Source organism: Stegastes partitus, unplaced genomic scaffold (assembly GCF_000690725.1).
Source record: "Stegastes partitus isolate 25-593 unplaced genomic scaffold, Stegastes_partitus-1.0.2 Scaffold118, whole genome shotgun sequence".
Lineage (NCBI taxonomy): Eukaryota > Metazoa > Chordata > Actinopteri > Pomacentridae > Stegastes > Stegastes partitus.
The window spans coordinates 638696-666268 of record NW_007577849.1 but is presented as its reverse complement, the minus strand read 5'-3'; the positions used below and the strand labels follow the sequence as shown (position 1 = coordinate 666268).

Here is a 27573-nt window from a genome sequence, read left to right as displayed (position 1 = left end):
ATACAGTGTTGATGCATTAATCCATTGAAAATGGCATCAACTTCAGCCCTTGTGTTGTTGTCACCTGCGCAGCATGTGACCACAGAAAGGATAAACTTAGCACCACACAGATTCAGGTGTTTGTTTACAAGCATGCATGCTTCTGTACGTTTTTGTAATTTTCTGTATTCGAATGACGCATGCACTTGACTGCGTCCATTAGTAAGGCGTCAAGAGCCAAAGCGACTGCCTGGCCAATATAGTAAGGACTATGCATGCATGCATGAAGTGCTGTGTCCGAAGTTAAAAGATACCACAGGGGTCTCACTAACATGCCAGTAGCTGCAGCAGGCATCTGATTCTGCGTACAGCAACGACACCCTGAACCCAACACCACCTGTCCCGCTCTCGTCTCAGAGACAGCATGTCCTCTCCTTTTAGGTCCTGTGGTGGGAGGTAGGGAGGAAGCCGGGTTGAGGGCGAATGGGTGGCTGGGAGGGTGGGTGGTTTGACTGCACAGAAACCCTGTCCTTGTCTCGAGGCTGTAGCAACCAAGAGACTGAGCATGCAATGCACTGCTACAGGAGTCCAGCTATTTCATAAGCAACTGCTGCTGTCTCGCCCCATGTCAACATCTTGTTGCCGGCCACCCAAGACTCCTTGGCCACAGGTGGCAGAGAGGTTGAGATAAGACAGACAGTCTGAGCAGGAGGGCGACACAAACAGGAAGTGGAAGGCTTCCACCATGGAGAACTTTCTAAGGGATAAAGATATTTGGATATTAGGGAGTGTGTGTTTAGTGGCTACTTTTCTGTGGCGACGGCTGTGGAAATTATTCTCCACCAAGAAGAGGGGTAGGACAACACCATCCGCAGACACACAGGTAACACAGTAAGAGAGGAGTTTGTGTTTGTGCACCTGTGCTACCTATGCTTTGGGAGCATGCTAGAGGTTCATTCAGTCTGAATGAACAGCAGAAGTGTAGAGCATTAAAGAAATCAACATGTGTCACGGCGTGGAATATGGCAGAGGCCCAACAGCTACAGGCCTGGACAGGAAATTATGTAGAGGATGTTATCTCATTATCACCCGTACTAAAACTGTCTTGATGCCAAAGCAATATAATTTAGATAGTTTCTTTTTTTTGTAATTTTGATGGACTAGAAAGCTGTTATTGGTGTTTGTTGTCTATAACAAGAAAATTATGTTGTATGTTTGTCTGTAAGGATTTAAAATTCATGTTAACAAATCAGAATGAATTGAGTTTGGAAGTTCAGCCATGGACGAAGGAACAAATGGTTAGGTTTTCTGTAGATCAGGATCCAAGAAAATTAAAGAATTTAACAATAAGACATTTGGTATTTTTGAAAAATATTCAATTTCTTCACAGATTATTCTACTTACTTAAATAAACAATGGGGACCTGTTACAACTGGTATCACAGCAAAGGTCTGAATTATGAACACCCTGTTCTTGGATGACGTGTCAACATGTTTTGGGGAACTAAACTTTGCTGAGACATTTTTTCTGGACTTTCAATTGGATTAGGGGCAGAAGAAAAACAACCCTATTAACCACCAATTCAATGCAGTTAAAATTGTCATTATTTTATGCTTTTAGGCCTCTATACAGCTGCAGGATAATATGCTCAGTGTGTTTTTAAAAGTAAAAACTTTAGTGAGATTTATAGAAGATGCCTGGCATCTGACACAGAAGACACTGTATCCAATATAACAAGACATTTCTGTTAAATTAAATTAATATTTTAGAATACACCCTTTTTGGAATTTGTGGAAAAACAACATGATTTCTCAAGTCTCCTTTCAGGTGATTGACAAGTGTCTTGTAAGTCCATATGGGCTGTGCACAAAAAAGGTGAATGACACTCAGGTTAAATCAGTTAAAATCCAGATGTAACTCTGGCTGCTGTATCATCTAGACCAGGGGTGTCAAACTCCGGTCCTCAAGGGCCACAATCTTGCAAGTTTTAGATGTTTCCCTCTTCCAGATTCAAATGATCAGGATCGTTATCAGGCTTCTGCAGAGCTTGATGATGAGCTGCTATCGACACCCCTGATCGAGACATTTTGATTAGCATAACTTTGACTTTGGAAAGAAGACGATCTGAGCTCTGCTGTGCTAGTGCTACCTGTGGGTAGGTTCTGCCTTCACTCCATGAAGAGGTTTTGTTTCAGGTGATGTGAGCATATTGACATGGTCTAAAATCACAATAAAGTAATCCATTAATGACAAATGATATCTACCGCTGTTTACAGAATTTTTGTGTAAACTGGCAGTAAAACTAATAAGCTGAGTTACCTCTGGCCTCTGTAACATTTCTGTGGTTAGGTTGAACTGCTCAAGTACAGTAACATGCTCCTTTGACCAAACAATACAACAGTAGTAGTTTTTGGCAAGTAAAGCAATATTTCAACCCTCAGTAGCCACTGTGAGTACACTGTCAGTGGAAAACATAGCGTCATCAACCATGCGCCACACATATGTCACTGAAGTGACATCTAAATTCAGTTCAATGGCACAGCACTCCAACACTCCAGGACGAGTCAGTGCCATCTCCACGATGACTAATCTGTCCGCTATAAACTACTTTATCATGAGAACATAATCCAGCAGGAAGGAAATGTAACTGACGGCTCTTAAAGTGGAGAGCCGCGGTGCTTTTCAACCGTTAATACCTGTCAATGTCATCTTAATGTTTTTACTACTCTGTCTTGTTGTCACGTTGACAGTGGGCTTATAGCCATTGGATTTATAACTCTATTCATCATTCCTACTGCAGTGAGTATATGGATTAAATAGTCAACATGTTGTCAGTGCAACCTATATTTTCAGTAAATGTGTAATAAAATAACAGAGAAAAGATCAGTCTCATCTCAAATGGCTTAAAAAAAAAGTGTGAAGTTGAGATTAAAGCTCTTAGAAACCTGGGAGCAGCAGGTTAATCTTCTTTAATTGAGATCTGTCCAAGGTGCTGAAGCAACCCTGTTCTTCAGCTCACATCAGACCTTTCCATTAAATTTTTGGACACATTCTGACCTCTACTGTAAAACCTATTTCAAGGCCATTTTTGGGAGGGGGAGAAGTACCTACTCCAGGTCAGGGTAGGCCCAAAAAATCTGATATGCAGGTCTTAATTGGTTAAACTCAGGGAAGACAAATGCTGACTGGTTAAACTCAGAGAGGACGATGAGCACCATTTTTTCTGTCCTCTCCATGTCCTTGTCCAGTAGCAGTCTTCTCCTCTCTAACATTGCCATCAAAAACATAAAATTCACCACAAAAGCTAACATAACAAACCTCCAATGTTCTAATCCCTACGTGCTCATAGAGCTGGAGTTACATTCAGTTACCGCTCTTATTTTTTTGGTGCACTTGGAGTTAAAGTTGTGGCTGAAGCTGTCTGATCTTTCACCACAAGGAGCTAATTACAGGGCCATTGCTGTAAACATTCACGTCATCCACACCTTTTTTAAACTGAAGATCGTCAAACAAAATGCCAGCCTACAGCATCCTGGAGGCTGGGGGGGCGCCCGTATAGCTCACCTGGTTGAGCGGGCGACCCATGAATAGGGGCTACAGTCCCCGACACAGCGGTTGTGAGTTCGAATCCCGCTCACGACCCTTTGCTGCAGGTCTCTCCCTCACTCTTCTCCCCCCTTTCCTGTCTCTCTCCACTGCTCTACATAAAGGCAAAAGCCCAAAAAAATATATTTAAAAAAAATATATATATACTGCATACAGTTTATCATGATATGCAGAATTTCGCTAACACACCAATATTTCTTTTTTTTTTTTTGCATCAGTGTGGACAATCAAAGACAATAAAATGAGTAGTGGCTTTAAGAAAAGAACATAAGTGATTCACAAACCAAATAATTACCTTGTGTAATTCATGAAATTCATGTGGCAAAGATAAATTGTGGGCTGCAAGGTGGCGCAGTTGCCTTGCAGCAAGAAGGTTGCCGGTTCGCGTCCCGGTGGTGATTGGTGATTCTAAATTGTTTGTAGGTGTGAATGTGAGTGTGCTTGGTTGTCTGTCTCTAAGTGTAGCCCTGTGATAGACTGGTTACCTGTCCAGGGTGTCCCCTGCCTTCATCCTAAGTCAGCTAGGATAGGCTCCAGCCCCCCCGCGACCCTAGTGAGGATTAAGCGGTGTATAGATAATGGATGGATGAAATCTAAATTGTTCAATGTAACTGTGATTACTTATTTTGCGTTATTTGTGTAACTGCTTCAGAAATGATTTCATAGTATAAAATGTGGTAACTGTGGTGTATAACTGGGATATGTTTAACTGTTGGGTACTGTAGTTGGAATACTTTACAGAATTATGAATGCATTTGTCATCATTTTTCAGCTTTATTCATATTAAAATCTTAAACTGTAGCCTGAGTGCTCATGAGACTGGGCCTCTGGCATTTAATGGAGAGAAGCGTTTTAAGTATGTACATGGTACATAAATTTTAACTGATGACAGGTCAATAAATTATACAACTGCTGTTGTCCATGTCACATAAAACATATCATTAAAATTAAGAAGTTATATTTTATTGGACGTCTTGTTCCTCGCTTCTGTTAATTCGCGTGAGCATGACTAATGTGAGAAGGGCTTCTCCTGCTTCAGATTCTCACGCTCACATTGCTCGGACAAAATTAGCACACAAAACAAATACAGGAGGGATAAAGGAAAACAGATAATGGTTTCATGTGATAAATTTATGAATTTACAAAAACAAAGAAGATACAAACAGAACAAATACAAACAGAAATAAATGGAAGTGCATGAATAGCAAAGCTGCTACAATTTTTTGTGCATTTTAAACATACAGAACTTCCACAGCTTCCAAAGTATTTAGTGTCTAATATATTTGTGCAAAGCTATATGTACAATAATGTTGTAGTGTGCTCAACACAGTTATCATTTTAAACTATCACTAACAATTTAGTGGGTGTTATCGACAGAAAGAGATAAAAACTAATTGGGGAAAAAAAGCCCTCATATTCAGGTTTTTTGTTTTAATAAACTTTACACTGATTACACTATGGTGACCAGAACATTTAAAAACTGCATCTGGCTCCTCAGTAGAGGGCCTAGGTTGGTCTTACCTAATTATAGTATTACTGGCTTTAATGCATGTACTTTTACTTGGTCTGCATTAATTTAGGAACACAGCTGAATATTGAGATTTGTTTTGTGATTAGATTTTACTATAAATACAAACACTATAGTATATATATGACAGAAAACCACAAAGCATTTCTGGATCACCAATTACCATGTTTCAAACACTTCTCTCATAATTAGTTAGAGAACCTACACGAAGTCGCTGGCTCTCTGGCTTCCTCTTTATCCTGCCATCTCTCTCTGGTATGAGGACTCCAAGGGAATGTGCTGTTTTCGCCTGGACTCCTCAGGCCTCTCGGCTGGTGTCCACTTACAGACGTTTACATAACTCATTGCCAGCACAGTGCAGATGCATAGAGGTTAAGGTTATTAAACACACACAAACAAACGCATAGTACACAAAAGTATGAGGGCATGGCTGACCACTGCCCTCTTTTACCTTGTGTGGTGAGTTATAAAGATGCGCATGTACAAAGCAGCTTGGGTTTTCACCTGAGCAAATAAAGTTATTTATTATCTTGTGTCAAGGCGAGTCTGCTAAACTGCCTACAAAGGGGTTTCCTAAGAAAATGCTGGTCAGCAGTGTAAGGCACATAGAGTAAAACAAATAGTCAAGTTTAGATTGCGGGCTGGTCATCTGGTCAAATCTGGTAATTCAAGAGCAATTAATTTGGTGTCTTGCGTTGACAAGCAGTGAGTACATGTGAGATCTAGGTAGTAGCAAAAGGTCAACAGTAAGTGAAGCTGTAACATAGCAGCAGTGAAACCTATAGTATAAGAGCTCAACCATGGAAATATAATTATGAAATACAATATGCTAAAGCAAGTTGTCACATAAAGTCAATACTATCAAGACAGAATATTTTTATAACACGTCAACAATGTCTCACAAAAATTCTGCTCCTTTATAACTAAATTGTCATTTATGTCTTGCAAGGAAACATATTTTCTCCCAGAAAGGTAAGATTATGACATAGTACAAAAAGTTTGAAAGAGCCACAAAGTTAGTGTTAGGTGGACAGAGAAAAGATGGTGATACAAGTCTACAAAAACTCTTTCACTCATTAAACAGGGGTTTGTGCCTCTGTAAGACCATTATTCTCAGACTGAAGTTTCGTTTTCACTCACTGTTTAGTAAAATGTAGAAAATGTCATGTTGTGGGTTAAATACACCCTTTCACTCCAAGCGTCGTCTCCATTTCCTGGGTTACCAGGGTGTTCTGTCCTACCTAAGATAGGATTGACTGTCTGACGGGGAGCAACAATAAAGCAATAAAACAAAGGCGAAAATATGTTAATTAGAAATGTATCCATAATACACAACTAGCAAATATTTAGGCAAACAGATGAAATGTGTTTTCTTTAAAATGTAATTAAGAATACACTGAAGTCATATATAAACATGTGTAGAATTAACTGGTCGAGCTCAAAGTTGACAGTTTGTTTGAAAATGTTAATAAATAAATAAATTAATTAATTAATTGATTAATTAATTAAAAATGACAGTGGCCTGTATGACACGTAAGTTTAAATAGTTACCTTCTTTTGCACACGGAATGTGTGAAAAGCACTGTATTTGATGTGAGGCAACACAGTCCCCTCACAGCAAGAGGGTTCTGGGTTTGAATCTGATGGTCAGCTGTAGCCTTTCTGTGTGGAGTTTGCTTGTTCTCCCTGTCTGTGTAGGTTTTCTGCAGTTGCCTTGGTTTCCTCCCATAATACAGAGGCATACATGGCAGGTTAAATGACAAACTGGTTGTAAGTGTGAGTGCGTGGGTGTATAGTTGTCTGTTCCTCTGTGATAAGTGGCAACCTGTGCAGAGTGTTCCCTGCCTTTCACCTAATGTCAGCTGGAATAGGCTCCAGCCCTCTTTGCAGGACAAACCAGGTATAGCTAATGAATGAATAAATGTATTTATATTTGCGCCCGCCAATGGACCATCACAATATAAGAGCAGGCATAACAATATGCTAATTCCACAACAGGCCAAACCTGATGTTCTCTGCAGCTACATGGAAAAGTCTGTGGATATATTGACATTTCAATCAGCCAAAATGAGTTGGAAAATATCTACATGTGAGATATCGGCAAAAATCCTGATTCATGATTCCCTAGTGAATAGCAATAGTCCACTACCTTTCTTTGAGCTATTAGCGTTTAGTTGTTATGTGAATAGGCAACAATATTTTCAGTTAGACATCTGGTTAGAGACATCAAGAATCACTTGCAAACAATAACTAAAAAATATGTGACCCATCTGCACGAAATCAGTCACATTGTGCCTTGGGCTATATCTGAGATATATAGCCCAAATTACATTAACGCATGATAAAATATTGATTTTGGGTTTATTGCTTAGATCGGCACATTCAGTTGTTTTCTACATGTAGGTAACATATAATATTACAGAGTTTAATAATATTACACTCCATATCACTGTCAAATACCATCAGTGTGTATGAGTGGTAACACGAGATAGAAACCGTGGAAATCACTTCTGCGCAGGCTCCACAAGCATTGCGTCATTGCCAGCCAATCCTGTCCTGTGATTTGCGTCATGTGGGAGCAACATACCGCTTTTGTTTACACATAATAGCCCAAGGCACAACGCATTCAGGCAATACATGAAGAAATTCTGAAAGCCACAGCTAAAAGCTTATATTATATGTGCCTAAAAGCAATTTGAAGAGCAGTGATACACACAACAATACATATCTATACATTTATAGCAGGAATCTAAATATAATGAACAAAGGTCACTCTTTCTTTGATGTCTGATGGCATTTACTTTCAACATTTAAGTTACCAATTTTAAGTGTAATAATATGAGCATTCAACCCAGTCTCATGGCAATTTGTAAAATAGTCACGAAATTTAATCTATTGTTTCGTGTCCTGGGACACGATTCGCCCAACTTCTTTGTGTCCCCAGCACGAATTTCAAACCAGTACATTTCAATTGGATTTATCTTTCGTGTCTGGGACAGGTTTTTTCCTGTCAGACAGCACATACACTGCGATGTTTTTGTCATTCTTTTCTTCCGACAGTCAGGCATTAACCAGTTTTATTGTTATGGCCCGTCCACACTAATAGCTGTAGAGATCACTATACAGATGTGTGACCCACACTGACCAACGTTAACATTCTGTAAACAACAGTGCTGAGCAGCTACCGCGTGCTCCACCTGCTATAAGTTCAGTATTCATTAATAGAAAAGACAAGAAATATATCCAGGCAGAGAGAAACTGTTCTAAGATCGCTCTGAAAGTGATCCCAACGTTATCATTCATAGTTATTATCATTTATTTGTGATAAAATATAAGTGCTTTTACTCGGTTTCTGCTCCATGCTCGTCATTACTTTCATTTCTCTGTAAACGAATACAACGCTGCACAATGGCAAGCAGCAATAAAACCACAACACATTTGTTTAAAAAAAGGTAATTAAGCAATAAAACCAGAAAATCATGGCAAACATGACATGTATCTAACGTAAAACTTGCAACAAGCGCCCACGAAAAAACAAAATGGCAAAGAAAAAACTATTAGCTACAATAACTAGCTCGTGGGCAATTAGTTTAGCAAACAGTGAGTTTAGCAGCATGTGTGGATTTTGTGAACGAGTCTAAAAACACAATAAAGTCTGTTGATATGCTTAGTTTAATAAACTGAAGTCGTGGTGTAAATATGATACAACTCAGAACTAACATAAAATCACCCTATTCAACCCAGACACATATGGGGGATGGTGCTGCGTCCCCAAACTGAGACTCCCCACCGGAGGCCTGGGAGTTTGAGGGTTCAGAGTTATGTACAGTATGTTAACTATTCCGAGGACTGCACTTCTCTGGACAGACACCTAAGATGTTGTACTGGAACTCTACCAAATTGGGGTCACAGCCCCTAATGTTTCAATCAGTGCTGGGACCACTGTGGCCTTCACTGTCCACATGTATTCCACTTGCTCCTCCAGCCCCTGGTACTTATACAGTCTCATGCTCTTTCCTCCTGATCTTGCTGTTAACTGAGGTTGAACATCTATTACAACTGTCCTCTTCTGCTCCTTTTTAGTCACAACTGTGTCAGCTTTGTTAGCCAGCAGCTGCTTGTCAGTCAGGAGGAGTGAGGAACAGGTAAAGAGCACAAATCTTTCATAAGTGTGCATAGTCAAAACTCTGTAAAACAGATGAGGCGTGCCAGGTGCACATAATTAGAGCAAAACTAAGCAGAGCACACAAAACTGATCTCGAAGGTGTGGCAGTCACTCTGCAGTGCATACAATTAGAAATATATCGTAGATATGGATATGCAGTGATAGTCAAAATAATGAACAAGTTTAATCAACATCTTTTAGACAGATTCAACAAAAACCTGAACATTTCTTAAGGACTTTGAGGGTAAATCAGTGTCAGCATGATGTACCTCCTAAACTGGCAAATTATCACATTTTAATCCATATTAGTTTTCACCTGGATTGGGACTGGGAGAGTTTGCAGAGCAGCAGCACTAACAAAGCAAACAGTAGGAAGAGTAGATTTGGCTGAATTAGATTGTTAAAAGTACATTGGATGTACAATATGTTGCAGTGTCAGGACTGTGTAATGTGTGGATCCGGCTGTAACTGACAAATGGATGGCATCCCTTTATTTGTTAGGCTAATTTTTAGGGCAAATTGCATATTTTATATGGAAAAAAATCTATTCTATTTTAATTTTATTACAAAATTTGTGGTAAGTATGGGTGGTGTAATTTTCTGTCTTTTCTCTTTAACAGGAATTAGCTACAGGATGCAAAAACTGAAATATAATGCATGTTTTTAGGTTTGACACTTAAAAAGAGTGCAGGTGTAGTGAATGGTGAACAGCATTTAAAATAAAGCTGAATTGAACTTGAGGCCAACATTAAGTCACAGCTGTCAGTCAAATTGATATTTGACTGCAGGTCGTGTTTATGATCTCTCACCATGTACAGTAGATCTTAGATGGCAAGCACTGACTATTTGGATTTGTGTGATTATATGTGTGCACAGAGGCAGTAGGTCGAGGTTCAAAGTAACCAGAGAACAGCAACAAAATGCAGTAGCCTCCAGATTCCCAGGTAGTCATCAGTTCTGTGCTTGTACAAAGCATCATGGGTCGGTGGTCGTCTTCTGCCATCTAGTGGTGGCAAGACAGAAACTTATCTTATAATTAAAAGGTGGCCTGCTTGACTGATGATTATGCATGTTTTAGTTTATTTAATCGTCATCATACACACTTTATATTGCTATTGTCATTTTACTTAATGCCATAAAATAGTGGATGCGCTTATTTTTGCAGCTTCATTTAAGAGATCTATTACAAGGAACATCATGGCAACCTTATTATTGTCAGCGGTATTGTGTTTTACATACAGTTATTTATTCTGTGTATATATGTTGTACACAACAGACAGCACGATACATTTAGAAAGCCCATTACACATTGATAATGTTGCACTTATCGACTGATTAGCAATGGAAATTTTCTTGAAAAGGTGTAATATAATCAACAAACATAAATGTAATTAAAAAACAAACAGTTACAGAGTAAACAGAATTACATAACTGATCCTTACATTGTAATTATAAACACAATCAGACAACCAGGAGACCCTGAACTGACCGTGCCCAAAAAAGTAATTGCAAACTAAATAATTTAAAGTATGTTTACTGGGTAACATACCAAATGATTTCAGTCAGTGAGAATCTATTCTTTACCTATATTTTTTGCTTCCTTCCCTACAGGAAAGTCAGAGTGATGGTTTACAATTAGCCCCTTGCTCAAAGAAATAGGACTGTTTGTTTATTTTTCCTTGGCAATGTTAAAGTACAACAAAATGATAGATTCAGTTAAAACATCTTGCATGTTTTTAAGATGCAAGATTACATCACCAGTTGGTGCTGACAGTGTGACACTGAGACACTGAATGATATATGAGACCTTCTGCTTTCACTGTCCTCAAAGCTGTGCTGGTTTTCATGTGTATGTGTATGCTTGTTTTAGGACAATGGGATGGACAGTCATTCCACCAGGTCAGAGGTCACCGTTTATCATTCTCTGTGCTGTCATACCTAGTTGTCTTCATGTTATGTAACGCTGACAATGAGCAGCAAACTCAGGATGATCAAGGAAAGTTAGTTTGCATCTATTTAACACGTGTTCTTGTGTAACTTTTGTCACATATTTACAGGCTGAACCTAATTGCCCTCTGTACCACAGACACACATATACGTGTCTACGCACACTTTGCTGATGTCATAGAGCACCGCTATTCCATGAAAATAATCTTTTTTTGTCTCACTGTGGTCGTAATCGTTATCATGGCAGCTGAGCTGTGAAAGAACAGACTGTCATCAGCTGGTGGTGACACAAGTAGGTTTGTTAGATAATAAAGCAGCAGGTGGAGCTACACAGATAATATGTGGCCTTCTTTGTATTGCCATCTATACCCCAGATGTTTATCCTGTAACAACAGTGGAAAAAGTGCCAATAAGCTATTGAAATAGGAGTTTGGCATGAGCTCTTTAACCCTGCAAAACGTCCCAGTGAGCTCATCAGTAGTTTTGCACATTGCAAAATGATGCAAACCTATCTGCATATCTGTATTTTCAAATCTTGTCATGATGTTTCCAAATGTACCAAATTTCTCAGGATGAATTATGGAAAAATGTGCACAAATAGATTGATCAAGACATATTTACATTTTACATGTAGTGAATTTTGCACCAATGCCATGCTCAGGTAGCTTATACGACGTTGTCATACTAAGTGAAAAATATTTTTAAATTTTTAGGCAAATGTGGAAAAATAGCAACTCCTATTTATCGAGTTGCTTTGCCTTATGTTCATTTTGCAGATGTTGTTGTCCAAAGAAACTTGAGTGTATGCAGTGGATTTCTTCTGCAGTTCATAATATTGGGGCATCCATTTGATCATTTATTTGGTTGAATTTAGTCAAGCTATCAAGTTATCTATGCGTACAGCTAGTCATCACAAGTAAACACCAAACATCACACCAATGAAAAAAAAAGTAGGGCTTCAACTTGAATGTGTTTTTGTTGTTTACAGCTCTGATATCATGTTATTACTATACAGCACACAAGCTGTTGCAGACGTGCACACATATAATGGCAGAAAAAGGCAGATGAATGAATTTGGTGATGCTAATTTGTTTTCCAGCATTTGAACACAGCAGTCTACAAGAGAGTATTTAGCACTATTGTTATTTGAAATTATTTTTGGTCTCAGTTAGTCATAATGACGATATGGTGAATCCTATGTGGTCAGGGATGCCATTTGGGAGGGAAACCCTGAATGAGTCAGGGGCCCCGGAGCTGGACCAGGGCCCTGCAACATGCCAGGGATCAGAGAGCTGTCACTGATCTGTTTCAGTGGCCCAAAATTTCCAGTCTATTACTAGCCCCCCCTAGTTGACCGTCTCATTTGGGTAAGAGGTGCAGGTTTAGTTCACAAGCCCTGCCTCTTCAAAGGGTGTGTTACCCCAAAATAGTTGACAAAAATGATAATGTACAGTGTTCATTCAAGTGTGGTAAAAATACTTAATTTAGATAGGCAAAGGATTTAAGTCACAAAAGTACTTAGTGACTATCCACCTCGGTCTTTGTTTCAGCTTTCCCTTGCCCAGCTCCAGTATTGTTAAATGTGGACTCACCACAACAGCAGCCATTATCCCAAGGCATACATTTGTTGCGTGTGACACAGTCTGTAATTGTGGCTCTCGGCTGAAGCTTGTTGCATCCATGTTGTTCGGGCCCATTGCACCGGAGTGATATTGGATTACTGGAAAGCTTGTGGCAGTAGAATAAGCATTATGTCCTGTCTGTGTCTTCCTGCTGAGTAACTCTATATGTGGTGAGAGTGGCTTGGCTGTGTGAGTCTCATTCCCAAATGGTGCTCCTATACCACACTGGCTCTCATCTTACCATGTAACCTTTTCTGACTGGGGATTTCAGAGATTGTCCGACAGGGTACAGTTAAACCTCCCACTGGCCTCAACACCAGACCAATCAGTCACCACTCTGCTCCTACTCTCATAGCTCCATGTAGTGTAGCCATCTCTTGTGTAAAGTGTCAGACACCTAATATAGTGGCTGTGCCATGCTCAGGTCTAAGAAAATGATAGAAGTGAGGAACACAACAGCGTGATGTTGTTTACTGCCTCCTAACTGGTACTTCGAGAAAAATTGTTTGTAATATTTTTGGAGGTTTTGTGTGATTTCCAGAATGATGCCTGAGTGACACATTTGTGAGTAAACGGGGTCATTGTTTTTGTACACTATTATCTATGACTTGACTCAAATGATGTCTGCTAGGTGTCACATGCCCCAGAGATGCTCTGTTGAGTTCAAGTAAGGTGGCATACTTGTCCATGTCAAACTTTGAACTTTGATCTTTGTTAGAAACTCTGTTTTGACAGCATGATTTATATTCCTACGCAGACATATTCCTCTTTGCCAAGCGACTGCAGGCAGAATGTTGGTATACCCACAGGCATTAATGGTGACATCTAGAAGGAAATGGTAAATGGTCTGCACTTAAATAGTACTTTTCTAGGGTTACTCAAAACACTTTACAATGTTTTTCACATTCACCCATTCACACACATGGGAATGGGTGAATGTTGAGGAGATGACACTTATCATCTCCCCAACAATTTATGCAGCTCCATATCATCACACTCCCATCTCCAGCTTCACTTTCAGGACCTTGCATTTACTGTGGTAGTCCTGGCCACGTAGTTTCATCTCAGAGTTCTTGTAGTACTGTGCTGAGGAGCAAACTTTCATAATTTCTGAGCTGTTACAGAAACTCTGATTATCTTTGAATGTTTTAACCTCTGTTCCAAGTCCTTGCCTGTCTGTTTTTGATTGTTCACATAGTGCACTATCCATGGGGTCATTCTAGGAGAGTGACCACTACAGCTCTAAATAGTGGTGCTATGGATTGTTCTATACCTCTTGATTACTGCTGTGATACTGTGTTTTGACTTGTAGTTAGTGATAGATTGTATTGTTTAACCCTATACAGATGAGATGTGTAGTGTTTAGGTTGTGGTGTTTAAAGTCACTTGAAAAAAATAATCAGAAACATATTTTTATTTTAGTGTGAAAGCTTGTTTTCTGATCACTGATCTTCTTCGTCCTTTCAGCTGCAAAACGTGCAATTCCACAGCATGCACTGTAATTTGTCTGCACTTGAACAGTGTCCTCTTTCATTCTCACCTAGCTAGTAAATAAGCACTGGGGATACAAGTGCTAACCCTGACAGCTGACGAGCGGTCTGTACTAGGAACAGAGCGAGGAATAGAGTGTAGGTCAGGTTTTTCCGGTGCTGACAGATGGGTGCCAGTATATAGGCGCCAGCGCTTTGTCACCCTGCCTACTCCAGATAGCACTGTACCGAGACGTGGAAAAGCTTGGGGTCAGTGTGCACATTCAGACACGTCTCAATAATTGTGTCTGTTCATGAGTATGAACTTTTGTGTCAGTATCAAAGTGTATATCTGTGTCAGTCCATCCTCTTTAATTCTTTGCAACAACACATGTGCAGTGAGTTTCCTCTCCCACAATCCCCTTCTCCTCTGTATCAACAGTTCTTAGGTGTCACTGGGATCACCTGTTTCCTGTTTTCTTCCGTTGTCTTCTTGTCTCTCACATTTGCATGGACAGTAAGCCTATATTGGGAGCCGTGCAGCCTCTTTCCGGTTGATGGTCCAAATACAACCAAACCTTTTTATGCTTCCTGCACCACCTTTACTGAACTTTTACTCTTTGCAATATGTCAGTATTTTTCTGCAACAAAATTCAGTCATCAATTGTTCATCTAACAAAATTATCTTTATTAGAACGCATTTACCTTGGAAGCAAAGTTTTTTGGTTATAAAACAAAAAGAGTAAGCTCTCACAACAAAATGTAAAACATAGTCAAGTATTTCAGTCTCCAATAGATTTTTATAAACGATACAGATAACTACCATTAAATTCAGCAAGCAAAGCAAATTATCGCTGAGATTGGATATTTATTTTTACCAAACCATAAATAGAATTTTAAAATGATGCCAGAGTTTAGATATCCAAGTATTTAGCTTAGGGGTGATTTGGTAAAATCACACATAATTGTAAATCAGACTGCAGCCTCATATCGATAGTGTTGAAAAAAACCTGCAATTTTTGTAACTACAATAAGACTTGTGGCTCTCAAGTGAAGAAACAGCTTTATTATGGGATGTCTTGCCCTAGGAATTACTGCTAATTGTGCAATGTTGTGCTGACATGTCCACTGAGTGAAAACAAGTGAGCTATGATAACGGCATTTGCTGAGGTTCAGAAATACTCACAATGCTTGTGTCTGTAAGCGAGGTCCAAACAGTTAATAAAGTTTCTGTGGTGTTGCACACTCTTGCACCTGTCACTTTATGTAACAATATGAAAACCATACATTTAATCACTGAAAATAAGATGGATGTTTTACAAAATATACTTTACACTAACTCCACAACATCTACTGAAACATGGATTTAGTCGTTAGCAATGAGATTTAGAGCTCTTAGGTTCTTTTTTATTGGTTGTACATTTTATTTGTTTGTCTTACTTTTTACAGCGTCATATTTCAGTCTCAAATTCTTGGGATTCTGACACCCGACTGAAGGGCTTTTGAAGTGTCTCAAATGTCACATAGCGATCCTCCCCAGCATCTCCCCTTAACCCCCATCAATCCCCAACTGCACACCCGAGCCCTCAGCTCTTATCACTGGCCACTCAGTCCCTGACGTCCACAGGGGGCTGCACTTTAATTTGGAGAACAGCTTTTTGCTATTCTTAAATCTCAGCTCTGTGGTGCCGTATAGGAGGATATCTTTCCTTTCTCCACTTCTTTTCTTCTGCCTGTAGCTTTGTCTTGTGATATGATTTTTGTTGTAGTTTCTGACGAGATTATATGAAAGTGAACAGATTTGTAAGTGAGTGAATAGTTTTTGCTATTTCTGAGAAAGTATACAGGGAATTCAGTCATGAGCTCCAGTCTTGTTAACTCTCTCGCCAAAGTATATGATCCAAACCCTCTTCATGGTCAGAAGCCTGGTGGGAGGAAGCTCTCACTTAATGGATCAGACAAGTCTCAAGCTGCTGCTTTTTCATCATCTTCTTCCTCTTCTCATGATGCTGCCCTGCGCTGTGTGGAGACCCGAATGGACTCCCTGAGCTCTCAGATGGAGTGCTTACTCAACATGCAGCAGACAGTCCTGACCCGGTTGGACGGCCTGTCCCAGGATGTCAGGGGTATGGGTCGGGATTTGGCCTCTATGCGTGAAGAGGGCCGTTGCAGCAGACGTGGTTCAGGGGTAGAGGCTGCATGCAGGGAGCTGTGTGGTGCCGTGGAGAGGGCCAATGAACGTATGGAAAGTCAGGGACGCAGGTTGGAAGGGGTGGAGAAGCTGGTGGAGGGCACCCAGCAGGTGATCAGCTTCATTGGGGAGGTGGTGAAGAGCTCCAGGTTGGTGGAGCTTCTGTTCAAACAGCCTGGAAACAAAGCCAACAGGAAGGTGAGAGATTCAACAACCTTATAAGCGAGATTTTCCTCTAAGATGTAAAATCAAATCTATCTAGCTGTCTGTTAAGTTCTTTTCTGTTTTCATCAGTTAACTTTTCAAGAAGGTGTAATGCAGTGTTCCCCTTGTTGATTCTATCACGTTGTGCTGTGAATAGCAACATAGTGAGAGGTCTAATTGCATTGTGATCATTGCGGCAAATGCATAAACTGCTGTCTGAAAGGCTGTAAACGGAATCCTCCTGTGCAAATGACCCATATGTCGTGACATTTTAATAAGCCTGCTCTAAAACTAAATAGATACTCTGTAAATGGCTCTTAACAAGTTTCTGAATTCTGTCTTTGAACTAAATTTCATTCCTTTTACTTGACATGGCTCCCAGTTTATCTGTTCTTGGCTCTGCTGTATCTCAATATGTTCTTCTATGTAATGTTAAGTAGTTTTCCTTCGAGCAGAGATTGTCATTTGCGTCTGAGGTGTAAATGATTAGAGTCAGACTTGTTATCTTTCCCTAACCATGTCTTTATCAGCAGTGTGTCAGACTGCAGCTGCGCAGAGACAGTTTAGCACTTGTCTGGCCTATTCTGAATACGTGACATTAATGCAGTAAATGATTAGATACCCTGGTGTCCTTTTATGTAACAGCATCACAGTCCATATCACATTGCCTGTTTTTCTATATGGGGGAACAATATGAAGATTGTGTCATGGTTTTCACTGGCCTATCTTTTAAGAATATCTGTTTATGTCTATCTGGGCAATTAAACATCTCATTTACTTGAATTTCTACATAGTCAGAGATGCTATTTTGTATTTTGGAATGAGGCTGTGGTTAGGTAAACTGATTTGTTGTACCATATGGCTTATTTCCAACACATTAAGTGACAGAGAAGTGTAGTGTCATCTAACTTCTCTGTTATTGCAAAAACACCAATATTGTGCATTAAAAATGTAATTCCCTGACAATGTGTTTCTTATGCACTGTACATTATATGTAGTAGAGTGTCAAAGTGATTCCTGTGTTGTGCAACATGTCGTCTGCTGCAGATGAGATGTGACCTTTCCCCTGTCTCTAGGAGTTGGCATCCGCTGAGCAGAACATCATATCATAGCAACAGAAACAAACACTCTGTCTTGCTATCTAACTGTTGTACAAATGGAAATATCAGGCATAACTCCTCTGGTGTCATCAGACTCCTGGCTCCACTACCATAGAAATTACATCTGTACAACTTTTCGGCAAATGCATAAAAAATTCTTGTAAATGTGACACTTTGATACCTGACTCAAGTTTTGTTCCACACTTCCTTTTGATTATTGTAACATAAAATGTCTAATGCTTTATTGTTGTCTCTTCTTTCTCCAACAAGGCAAAAGATGACAAGGATAAAGCCAAGCTGAGCCTGAAGGGCTTGAAGGCCCAGAAGAAGAGAAAACCTCTGGAGACGTCAGGTATATGTAAACAGGAGATTATACATTACTGGAATTGCATACTAACTGTATAGCATGACAAATTCAGAACTTTTGAAAATGATTTTTAAAGTTGGGGCATTAAGCAGAAAACCCCAAAGATATAATAGCCATGGATGTTTTTGACATAAACGCTTTATTTATAAACAAAACAAAACAAAAAAACAATCTTGATACAGATCTGTACAAAAAAAACATACTGAATTGGTCATTTTACAGTTGGAAAATCAGCTGGTTAGTGCTCTGCTGTGGACAAACTATGTAATGGTGACACAGGTAGTTTGGCATGTTGGTACTGCAATTTCTTTCTACTTATCAGATGACATATACATAGATGCTGATGCTGAATATCTGCAATAATCCCCCATGCTCACGCAGTAACTTTGCATACTAACTTTGCCTGTAAGCATTCCAACAGGCTGAAACTGGTGCAGGATGTTCTCGCATTAATCTAAAACACAGCTGATACTGACAGGAATTTAGGTATTGGCTTTAGAACTTTAAAATTACTTTGAATGTCAATTGTGACCTGAAGATCTGGACAGGTGGAAAGTTTGATCCGTTGGTGGCAATACAGAAGATCAGTTAGCCACTACAATTAATCTTCTAAGAACCCGGTGTGTCTGTACCTACGTTTGTGGCAATCCATACAGCTTAGCATAAAATATCAACCGGTGTACGTATAATGTGTGAACTGTATTTATCCTGGGGTCACAAATTGTCATATTACATTCAAAACTACTGTTTCATGTGACATCAATACAAATGCTGATAGACCTTGTGGCTATATCTGTGTTTCTCCCACTTCAGACACCTCTTCACTGAATGAACCTGTACTGCAGGAACAGGTGGAAAAGCTCAACAGGCAGAACACGGAGCATTCCCATGTAAATGCAGAGGTTGACGTCCAGAGGGGGGAGGACAGAGGAAGTGGAGGAAGACAAAAGTCTGCAGAGCTAATCCTGGATGGACCACACACATCTGCTGCCCAGTCAGAGGAAAGGCAGAAGGACTCTAAAGAAAGACAAGATGAAGAAGAAGAAGGGGATATCTTTGAGGATTCAGAACCAGAAGAAGAAGAGCAACAGGCAGAAGATGTTAATCCAGAACAGGGAGGAAAAGTAGAGAATGATGGAAAGAAAAGGCATAAAGGAGAAGCAGAAGAGTCATCAGAATCTGAAAAGGCGATTAGTGCTACGTCAGATATCTGCAAAACCTCCCTCCCTCTGCAGGAAAGGTATTTCTTGCCAATCACAATGCGTCTTCTTGCAATCATTTCTGTGTCTGTGTTTTTAATTTAAGTAAATGTGTTTATTATTAAATCTTTATGAAATGAAAGTGAGTTCACAGCAAAAAGGAGAAAAAAATGACATGTTTGGATGAAGTAAATCATTAAGTAATCTGTGTTTTTCTCTCTTAACACGTGAAGCTCGGAGGAGCTTAGCGATGTGGCTACTTGTAGCAAACGTCGTGTCACAGAAGAAGATCTAGTAAAGGACGACCTCAAAAAAAGCAGAGTGGAAGACAATGAAGTGGAAAATGCTGATGGACAGGTGGTAGAGGGGGCCGAGCCACAGGCCTCCAAATCTGATAAGCCAACGACAGAAGCTGAAGAAGAAGGAAAGGAGGGAGAATCCGCAGAGAAGGAATTTGTCATTGGTAAGAAATTAAATGTTTACATTTGTGTTTACAGTGCACGAATGCATGAAAAGAAGATGTGTTCTTTTGGTATGACGGGACGGGTGGCGGTGTGGGGGGTGAGTACAATGTGTATTGATATTTTTTCTGCATACTTATTATTAGTCATTATGTTCACTCTTTTGGTGTTGCTGAAACAAAATGGACACAGGTACAGCTCACTTCCACATCCACTTTGGATGTGCTTTCTTTGCTGTCATGCAGACAGTGTGTTAAACAAGATCCTTAGTGGTTATTTAAGAAATTGCAAACAAAAAACAAGTAAGACAGATGTTATCCATAAGAGATGCATGACCTCTGCAATTCTAAAACCTGGGCAACAGTACTGTTTGGCATGATTCCTCTATCGTGTCAAATCCACATATAGCAGGCTTTCCATGTCGATACAGCTTGTGGAGATAGTCGATGACATTTGACTTTTTGTTCCCCTGACTTTAAAGCAGATTCAGTGTCATAACAGTATGCCTGTTCAAGCGTCACCATCATGTCAGTCAGCACAGCTGGCACAGCAGATAATAAGACACTGGCATGCTGCTATTTTGATCCACCTCGTTTCTAGGGGCCGAGGCCTCTTCCTCAGTCTCTGTTTCACTATATATATTCAGTACCAGCAATTTCCTTTCTCATCCTTTGTCTCTGTTTCTTTTTTGTTACCTCTGTTGTTTCTTTAGACTCAAGTCCTCCACCATTAGCACCTTTTGATCACCGCATTGTGACTCCCAAACCCCATCAGATCGCCACCTACTACACTATCAACAGAGATGAGGTCCTGGGGGGGTGAGTGACTAGAAAACCACAGAATACACAGCTCTCATTAAAACAGTAAAGAGTTTAATTTTCCTTAGTTACAGCAACAGACACTTAAATACATCAGCCCTCTTTCACTAAATAATTATAGATCTTACACCCTGTGACATGGCGCCTAATAGTTTTTTCCAAGACCTTGTTGCTGCCCCCTACAGGGCAAATGAATGTGATCCTCTGGGGGCACTTGTGAAATAGCGGGCCTCTCTGATGTAATAGACTGGTGCTAAATCCTGCCTCTCAAACTGAAGATTACTCCTCAGCACGCAAGCACATTTCTCAAATTAGTGACATGGCACAGAGCAAAGACCTAATTTCTAATGGCTGAATGAGCTTATCATGATGTATGTATACAAGTAAGAGCCGCAACAAATTATTGTTTTCATATTGGATTAATTTGGCAGCCTTACATGGTAACTAATTTATTGTGTTGGCTTGTAAACCTGACAAAGCACTGAGAAATAAAATTCATAAGTTCCCCGAAGTTAACATCTTCAAAATGCTTGTTTTGTTTAAACCAGCATACGTATATATTTATAGGATTTGGTACTGTCCAAAACCCAATCCAAACAGTTCAAAACCTGATATTTAGTTCACAGTAATATTAAACCACAGTAAGATAATAAATCCCCTCGTTTAAGGAGCTGGAATGAGCACATGTTCAGCTTGACAAACATTAAAACATGAACTTACATTTCAGCATAGAATAGTTAGTGCTTATTAATAAAATTAAACTTCCAAACTGGTTCCTCTTCTATTCTGCATCTATATCTATGTGTTTGGCTCATCTCTGTGTTTGCTTTTCTTACATTAGGGGACGTTTTGGACAAGTCCACAAGTGCATAGAGAACTCTTCTGGTCTGACACTGGCTGCCAAGATCATCAAAGCCAGGAGCCAGAAAGAGAAGGTACAGTAACAATCAGCCAATGAATGCTGACTATGAAACAGAATACATGCTTAGCAATGTCACTAGGAAGTCAGTTTCCTCAGACAGTCCAATGATGGCTACTTTTGTTATTGCTAAGTACTGTAAAGGATTGTATTTTAAAAATAGATGCAGCTCAGCCGTCCATGCGGCGTGGACACGTGCCAGTTTGTCAGCCTCATTTTGTCTTTATTTTTCTTAGTCATCCAAAAGTCGCGTGGGAGAGGTCAAACATCCCAGCACAGCTGTGAGGTTACATTATTGTCTAAAGTATTCCAAAAGCTCATCAAACTCACAGCCAGATCCTCAGATGACTCATGTTGCCAACAATGACAGACAAATCACATCTGTTTTGTCTAACTAGCATATGATTATGCTGCAAAATTGCAGCACTTGAGGTTGCAGTGAGTATCTCTGATCCCATTCAACACAATCTGCGTGATTATCCATAACAAAAACAACATATCTTTACCCTTATGACATTCTGGGAATTTGGAAATGTTTTGTATTGTTTTGAACATTATGTTGGCCAAAACTTTAGTCAGTCATTGGTGATTAAGGTAATCTTATGTGAAAATTTCAAAACTGGTGAACAACACACTGAAGTCCCCGGTTGTTACTTGTTAATTTACTTGTTACTACAACTTGTCAATGGCTCTCAAATATTCGCTTTCAGCTTGTGCTTGTTCATTATTATTACTATTATTATTATTGTAATATTTCACCTCAATATAGGCCACATCACTCTTTATCTTGCTTATGTTTTTTTAAATCTGTAACTTTACAATATGTGGTTTTATTTTAATAGTATTTCTGTCTCTCAGGAGGTGGTGAGGAATGAGATCCAGGTGATGAACCAGCTGAACCACGCCAACCTTATCCAGCTGTACGCTGCCTTTGAGTCGCGCCATGACATCATTCTAGTCATGGAATAGTAAGTCTATCTTGGAGTGCCTGTATACACTGTATGTGTATGTGTTCTGTTGTGTTAATACAACATATTTTCAAGCTCTACCTGGCTGTAATTGTGTGTGTTCTTGTGATGTAGTGTGGAAGGAGGGGAGCTGTTTGACCGCATCATTGATGAGAATTACAACCTGACAGAGCTGGACACTGTGCTGTTTATACGCCAGATCTGTGAAGGGCTGCAGTACATGCACAAAATGTACATCCTGCATCTGGACCTCAAGGTAAACCTGCTTGAGTTTAGTCCCTTTCATTCTCAATATAAGAATTATCTATCAATTATCTCTCTTTTTCTGTCATGCTGATATATGTGTACCACTTTTTTAATTTCAATGTGTGATATTTTCCTTTTTTGGGGGTCACTTTTTTATATTTGTTTTAGCTAGAAGTAGAGAGAATTCAGAAATCTTTTCTGTAACGTGTCATTTCAATGCCATAAATCAGAAAACAAAAGTTCACATTTTCAAGAAATTGTTATACCAAAAATAAATAAATACATTTGATCAACATGTACAACAGTGCCCCCAGATGTAGTACTGGGGAGAGGAAAAAAGTATTAGTGTTGACAAATGATAGATACTTTACTATTTACATTTAGAATTTTTACATTTTTGAATGTTTTTATCATTGTCTCCTCAGAATCAGAATCAGCTTTATTGTCATTATACAATGTAGAATGAAATATCTGTTGTAAAAACGTCCCTGAATTTTTGTCACAAGACTGTTGGTCCCATTCCTAATGGCTTCTCGGTTGCAGCAAGGACATACCTTTTAAGTTTATTTCAGAATCTGTGTAAGTAGTTTATTTTGGGTTAATTTTTAAATGAGACATCCACACTAAAGTAATCTGGATAAAATATTATAATTCTAAGCTTAGATATGGTTAATAATTATTGGGGGTGGGATGAATAAATCAGAATGCACAAGACACATGAGTACAAGGATTGGCAGGAAGTTAAAAATATCTGATGATCCTTTCAGTTTTTACAGTTTCTCACAGAAACATCAGGACAGTGTGGTGATTTATAAAAGGAAAAAAAAAAAGACATACAGGCAGGTTTTAGGGTCCAGATGGTTGAACCACTTTAAATGCTCTGCTGCAGTCTCTTGCAGGGCCTAAACACAGTGTAATAAAAAAGCTATATCCAATTGATAATGAAAAAACATAAAGTGTCTAAAAGCTCCCATTAAAATTTATGTATTCACTCGATGAAAAAACATTTGCAGTGTTTTCTGTCTTGTTTTTGTAACTCGTTCTCTCAGTTGTGTCTGCCCCAGAAGGAAGAATTTGTCTGAAACACAGTATGTGTGTTCTTTTTCAGCCAGAGAACATTCTTTGTGTCAGCAGAGCTACTAACAAGATCAAAATCATTGACTTTGGCCTGGCTAGGAGGTAAAGTTTATAGTCATCTTATCCTTCATAACTTGACATTCTGAGGCCTGTGTGTCTCTTATGGTTCTGCTGTTGTGTCTCTTACAGGTATAAACCCAGGGAGAAACTCAGGGTCAACTTTGGAACACCTGAATTTTTAGCTCCTGAAGTCATCAACTATGAGTTTGTTTCATTCCCCACCGACATGTGGAGTCTCGGAGTCATCACTTACATGCTGTGAGTCAAGGATCCACAGTCACACATACACATGCAGGAAAAAAAGGAAAGAAGACACAACCCATACCCTGTTTTGTCTTGTTTTTTTCTCTCCAGGCTCAGTGGCTTGTCTCCGTTTCTGGGGGACGATGACAACGAGACGCTGAACAACATCCTGGCCTGTCAGTGGAACTTTGAGGAGGAGGAGTTTACAGACATCTCTGATGAGGCCAAAGACTTTATCACTCGTCTGCTGGTGAAGAGCAAGAGCTGGAGGATGAGTGCAGCAGAATCCCTCCGACACCCCTGGCTGTCAGACCGAAGTCTGCACTATCGACTAAATCAGAAGGTAAAAATGTCTTCCTATTTATTTAAGACTACCTGAATGCACCATGGAAGGCAGGCAAAATAGCAGGAAAAAAAAAGTTGAAATGCAACTTCATTATCAACTACATTTGATTGCTTAATTTATTAATTAGAACTAAATAATGTCTAGTTGTAAAGCTTTGTGAGGTGTCTTTGTAAAGACTTTGACATGTGTAATATATGTGAGAAACATGTTTTTGAAGACACCATGTCTTGGGGCTATTTCAGTTCTAAATTGTGCCATTGTACACTGTTTTTGTTAATCCTCTCACTGCAGAAAAACAAGTGCCACTCCACACATGCTCCTTCTCCAGAGAGCTAGACAGGTAAGATCTTTTTTCTGTAAGCCAACATACAGCTATGGAAATAATTATTTAACCACTGTGACAACCGTCTTGTGCCTCTTCTGTTACGGTGCTTGGTAGGGTTTAACTGCTTTCGACACCTGTATGATCAGCCGGTTAGCAACAGCTCTCTCACCATATCCCTCTTTTTAAAACAACAAGATAGCTATCTTCTCGTCATCTTGCAATTCTGTTCTTTCAGGCATTGTTGAGTGTTTGCTGAGTGACAAAATAACAGAGACTCAAAAAATGTTTTGTCCATCTAGTTTCAATACATCAAATTTGTAATGAGAATATATTGACTGTATTGTGGGCTGCACGCTGGCTCCATGGTTGAAACCGTCGCCTTGAAGCTAGAAGATCCCCGGTTAGGATGCCTGGGATCTTTCTGCGTGGAGTTTGCATGTTCTCCCTGTGCAGAGGGGGTTCTCCATCCACCCACCCATCCATCCATTTTCTTCCACTTTTCTGGGGTTGGGTTGCGGGGCAAGAGATATAATCCCTCCAGCGGGGTCTAGGTCTAATTGGTGATTCTAAATTGTCTGTATGTGTGAATGTGAGTGTGCTTGGTTTTTTGTCTCTCTTTGGATGGATGTTTAAATAAAAACAACATTGTCACTGTTGTAGGTCTGTTTGTGTTGTAAAGAAACCAACAGGTGGTCTAATGATTATTTCCAAAGCCGTATGTCAGTTTATTTTTTTTTTTACTCAAAGTGTCTCTTCTAAGGATTTTTGTTGTTGTTGTTTCTCCCTTAGAAACACTGTGAGGCCCTCAGCATGCCTTTTGACAATGTAGGGCCCTGGAGCCCAACACTGGACCAATGCTGCTGTACCTGTATAGCCACTGTATAACTACTCTCTGCCTTGCATCCTCATGTTAGCTTCACTCCACAGTTCGTAGTTCTGACCTGAACAGTGGGAAGCCCACAGGAAAAATCAAACACAGACTGAACCAGCAAGGACCCTCAAGCTCTGTGGTGTCTAAATACTGCAGCTGCCAAGATAATAAGAGACATAAAGCTTGCATTATCTGTCACTTCTACAACTGCAAAACCTGGAAGTCATCTGCTTAGCATCCAGCAAACACTGTTGTTCTTCTGCTGATAGTGATCCCTTTGTCAAGTTGTCCTGGTTTTTTGCATGCTTTGCACTTTTTGGCCTATTTTCCCATGATTCAGCAAACAACTTTTAACAAAATATAGACTGAATGCTGTTATTTAAATAATATATTTTGTGAATACAGATTTTTTTTTTGATTTCTTTTAATTACAAGTCTTATAAAAATGTTTTTCTTTCTTTCTCAAGCATATGTTAAAGTACATTTAGAATTTTTAGAACTTGATTGAAGTTGAAGTCACCCCATTAATTTATTTTGTATATAACACAATATTGCATACACTCATTCCCCCTGAACAGTGAGAATATCTCTATCTGATTCTGATTCATGCCATAGTTCACCGACATTTTAGACTGCATTGCCTTCTGTATGCATTCATGCCGCGAGCTTGTCTTGCTTCGGCAGTTTGGAGTAGCCCTCTCACCTTCCATGAAGGCATAACGAACAACAGAACACTACCTATGAATGGTTCATGTATATGACTGAAGTGGATTCTTACGTTCATTTATTTACTGGTTTAACACCAGACTGTACTTGAAGTACAAAGCTTTTATTCAAGATGTGATATTTTTCAGGGGCAACGAACAGGTTTTCACTTAGTTATGCACATGCTATATGTGTAAATACACAGTTCAGAGTGATGGAGAGCCAACAACAGAGCAGAAAACAAACCAGTCACTGCTTTCTTGTCCCAGTTTTTCAATGATGGGAAGTCAAATTAATATTTGACGCTCAGTTGTTGACTGTTCCATTTGGAAATGGAAAAGCTTTGTGATCTGAATACTTGTTTATTTGAATTTATGATACCTTTTTCAATTTTTCCAGTGTAATAATGAGACATAATTAAATGTAGAATATAAATAAGTTAATAAATGATGCACTTCAGAAAGCCTTTGCCGTGTTTCTTTCAGTTTATTTTGAATTCAAAACAGCACTACAATATAAAACTTGTGACCATTTGTATGGAGGCTCTACTGAGTTTTGTAAATGTAGTGGCCTCCAGAAGTCTGACCAAAAGTGAAGATACTGTACTTCTGTTTTCCTATTAGCTTCAATATGTTTCAAATTTTTCAGAACTTTTTTTGTTACAAATACCATCATATCAGCTTAGCAGTTTGAGTGAAAAGCTGAATCTCTGATTCTCTTCATAATTTTTACAATAAGTTGGAAGCACCTGATGGTCTTCTTTGGTCTTCAAGTCAAAGTGCTGAGGTGTGTTTGAGCTTAACTTCCCTCTGCAGCAGGAATCCTTCTCTACAAAGATGTGAATTGGAGGGTGGAGCATGTCTCTGGAGGATGGAGTGTTACTTCTCTTGGTTTGGGTGGAGCTGATTTGCTGTTTGGGGGTTACTGGGGTTTTGACACACTTCCGTATCATTGTCTTCTAATGCTTGTCTCCTACTACCAATGTTTACCTTAGATTTGAGTAAAAGTCTTTTTCATGACAGTCATAAGTCTTGATTATACTTCCTTGAAGATGCTTACAGGGACAGCAGCGGACACAATACAATACAGTACAATACAGTACAATACAATACAATACAATACAATACAATACAATACAATACAACAGAATATCCTTC

General features: G+C 39.4%; 1 protein-coding gene across 2 annotated transcripts; it reads left to right on the top strand.

The window, feature by feature from the left end:
• Positions 1-545: 545 nt before the first annotated feature.
• mylk4b (myosin light chain kinase family, member 4b) lies at positions 546-26882 on the top strand. 2 transcript variants are annotated; one of them, XM_008278198.1, is made up of 13 exons: positions 546-862; positions 18082-18163; positions 18992-19418; positions 19611-19840; positions 20551-20656; positions 21498-21591; positions 22434-22543; positions 22658-22799; positions 23898-23968; positions 24056-24184; positions 24281-24512; positions 24807-24855; positions 25630-26882. In XM_008278198.1, exons 1-12 carry the CDS (start codon positions 725-727, stop codon positions 24849-24851), a joined length of 1806 nt encoding a protein of 601 aa, XP_008276420.1. In that variant the 5' UTR covers positions 546-724; the 3' UTR covers positions 24852-24855; positions 25630-26882. The 2 variants fall into 2 exon arrangements, with proteins under 2 accessions (XP_008276420.1, XP_008276418.1); XM_008278196.1 differs by lacking the exon at positions 546-862 and adding an exon at positions 16142-16705.
• The last annotated feature ends 691 nt before the right edge of the window (positions 26883-27573 follow it).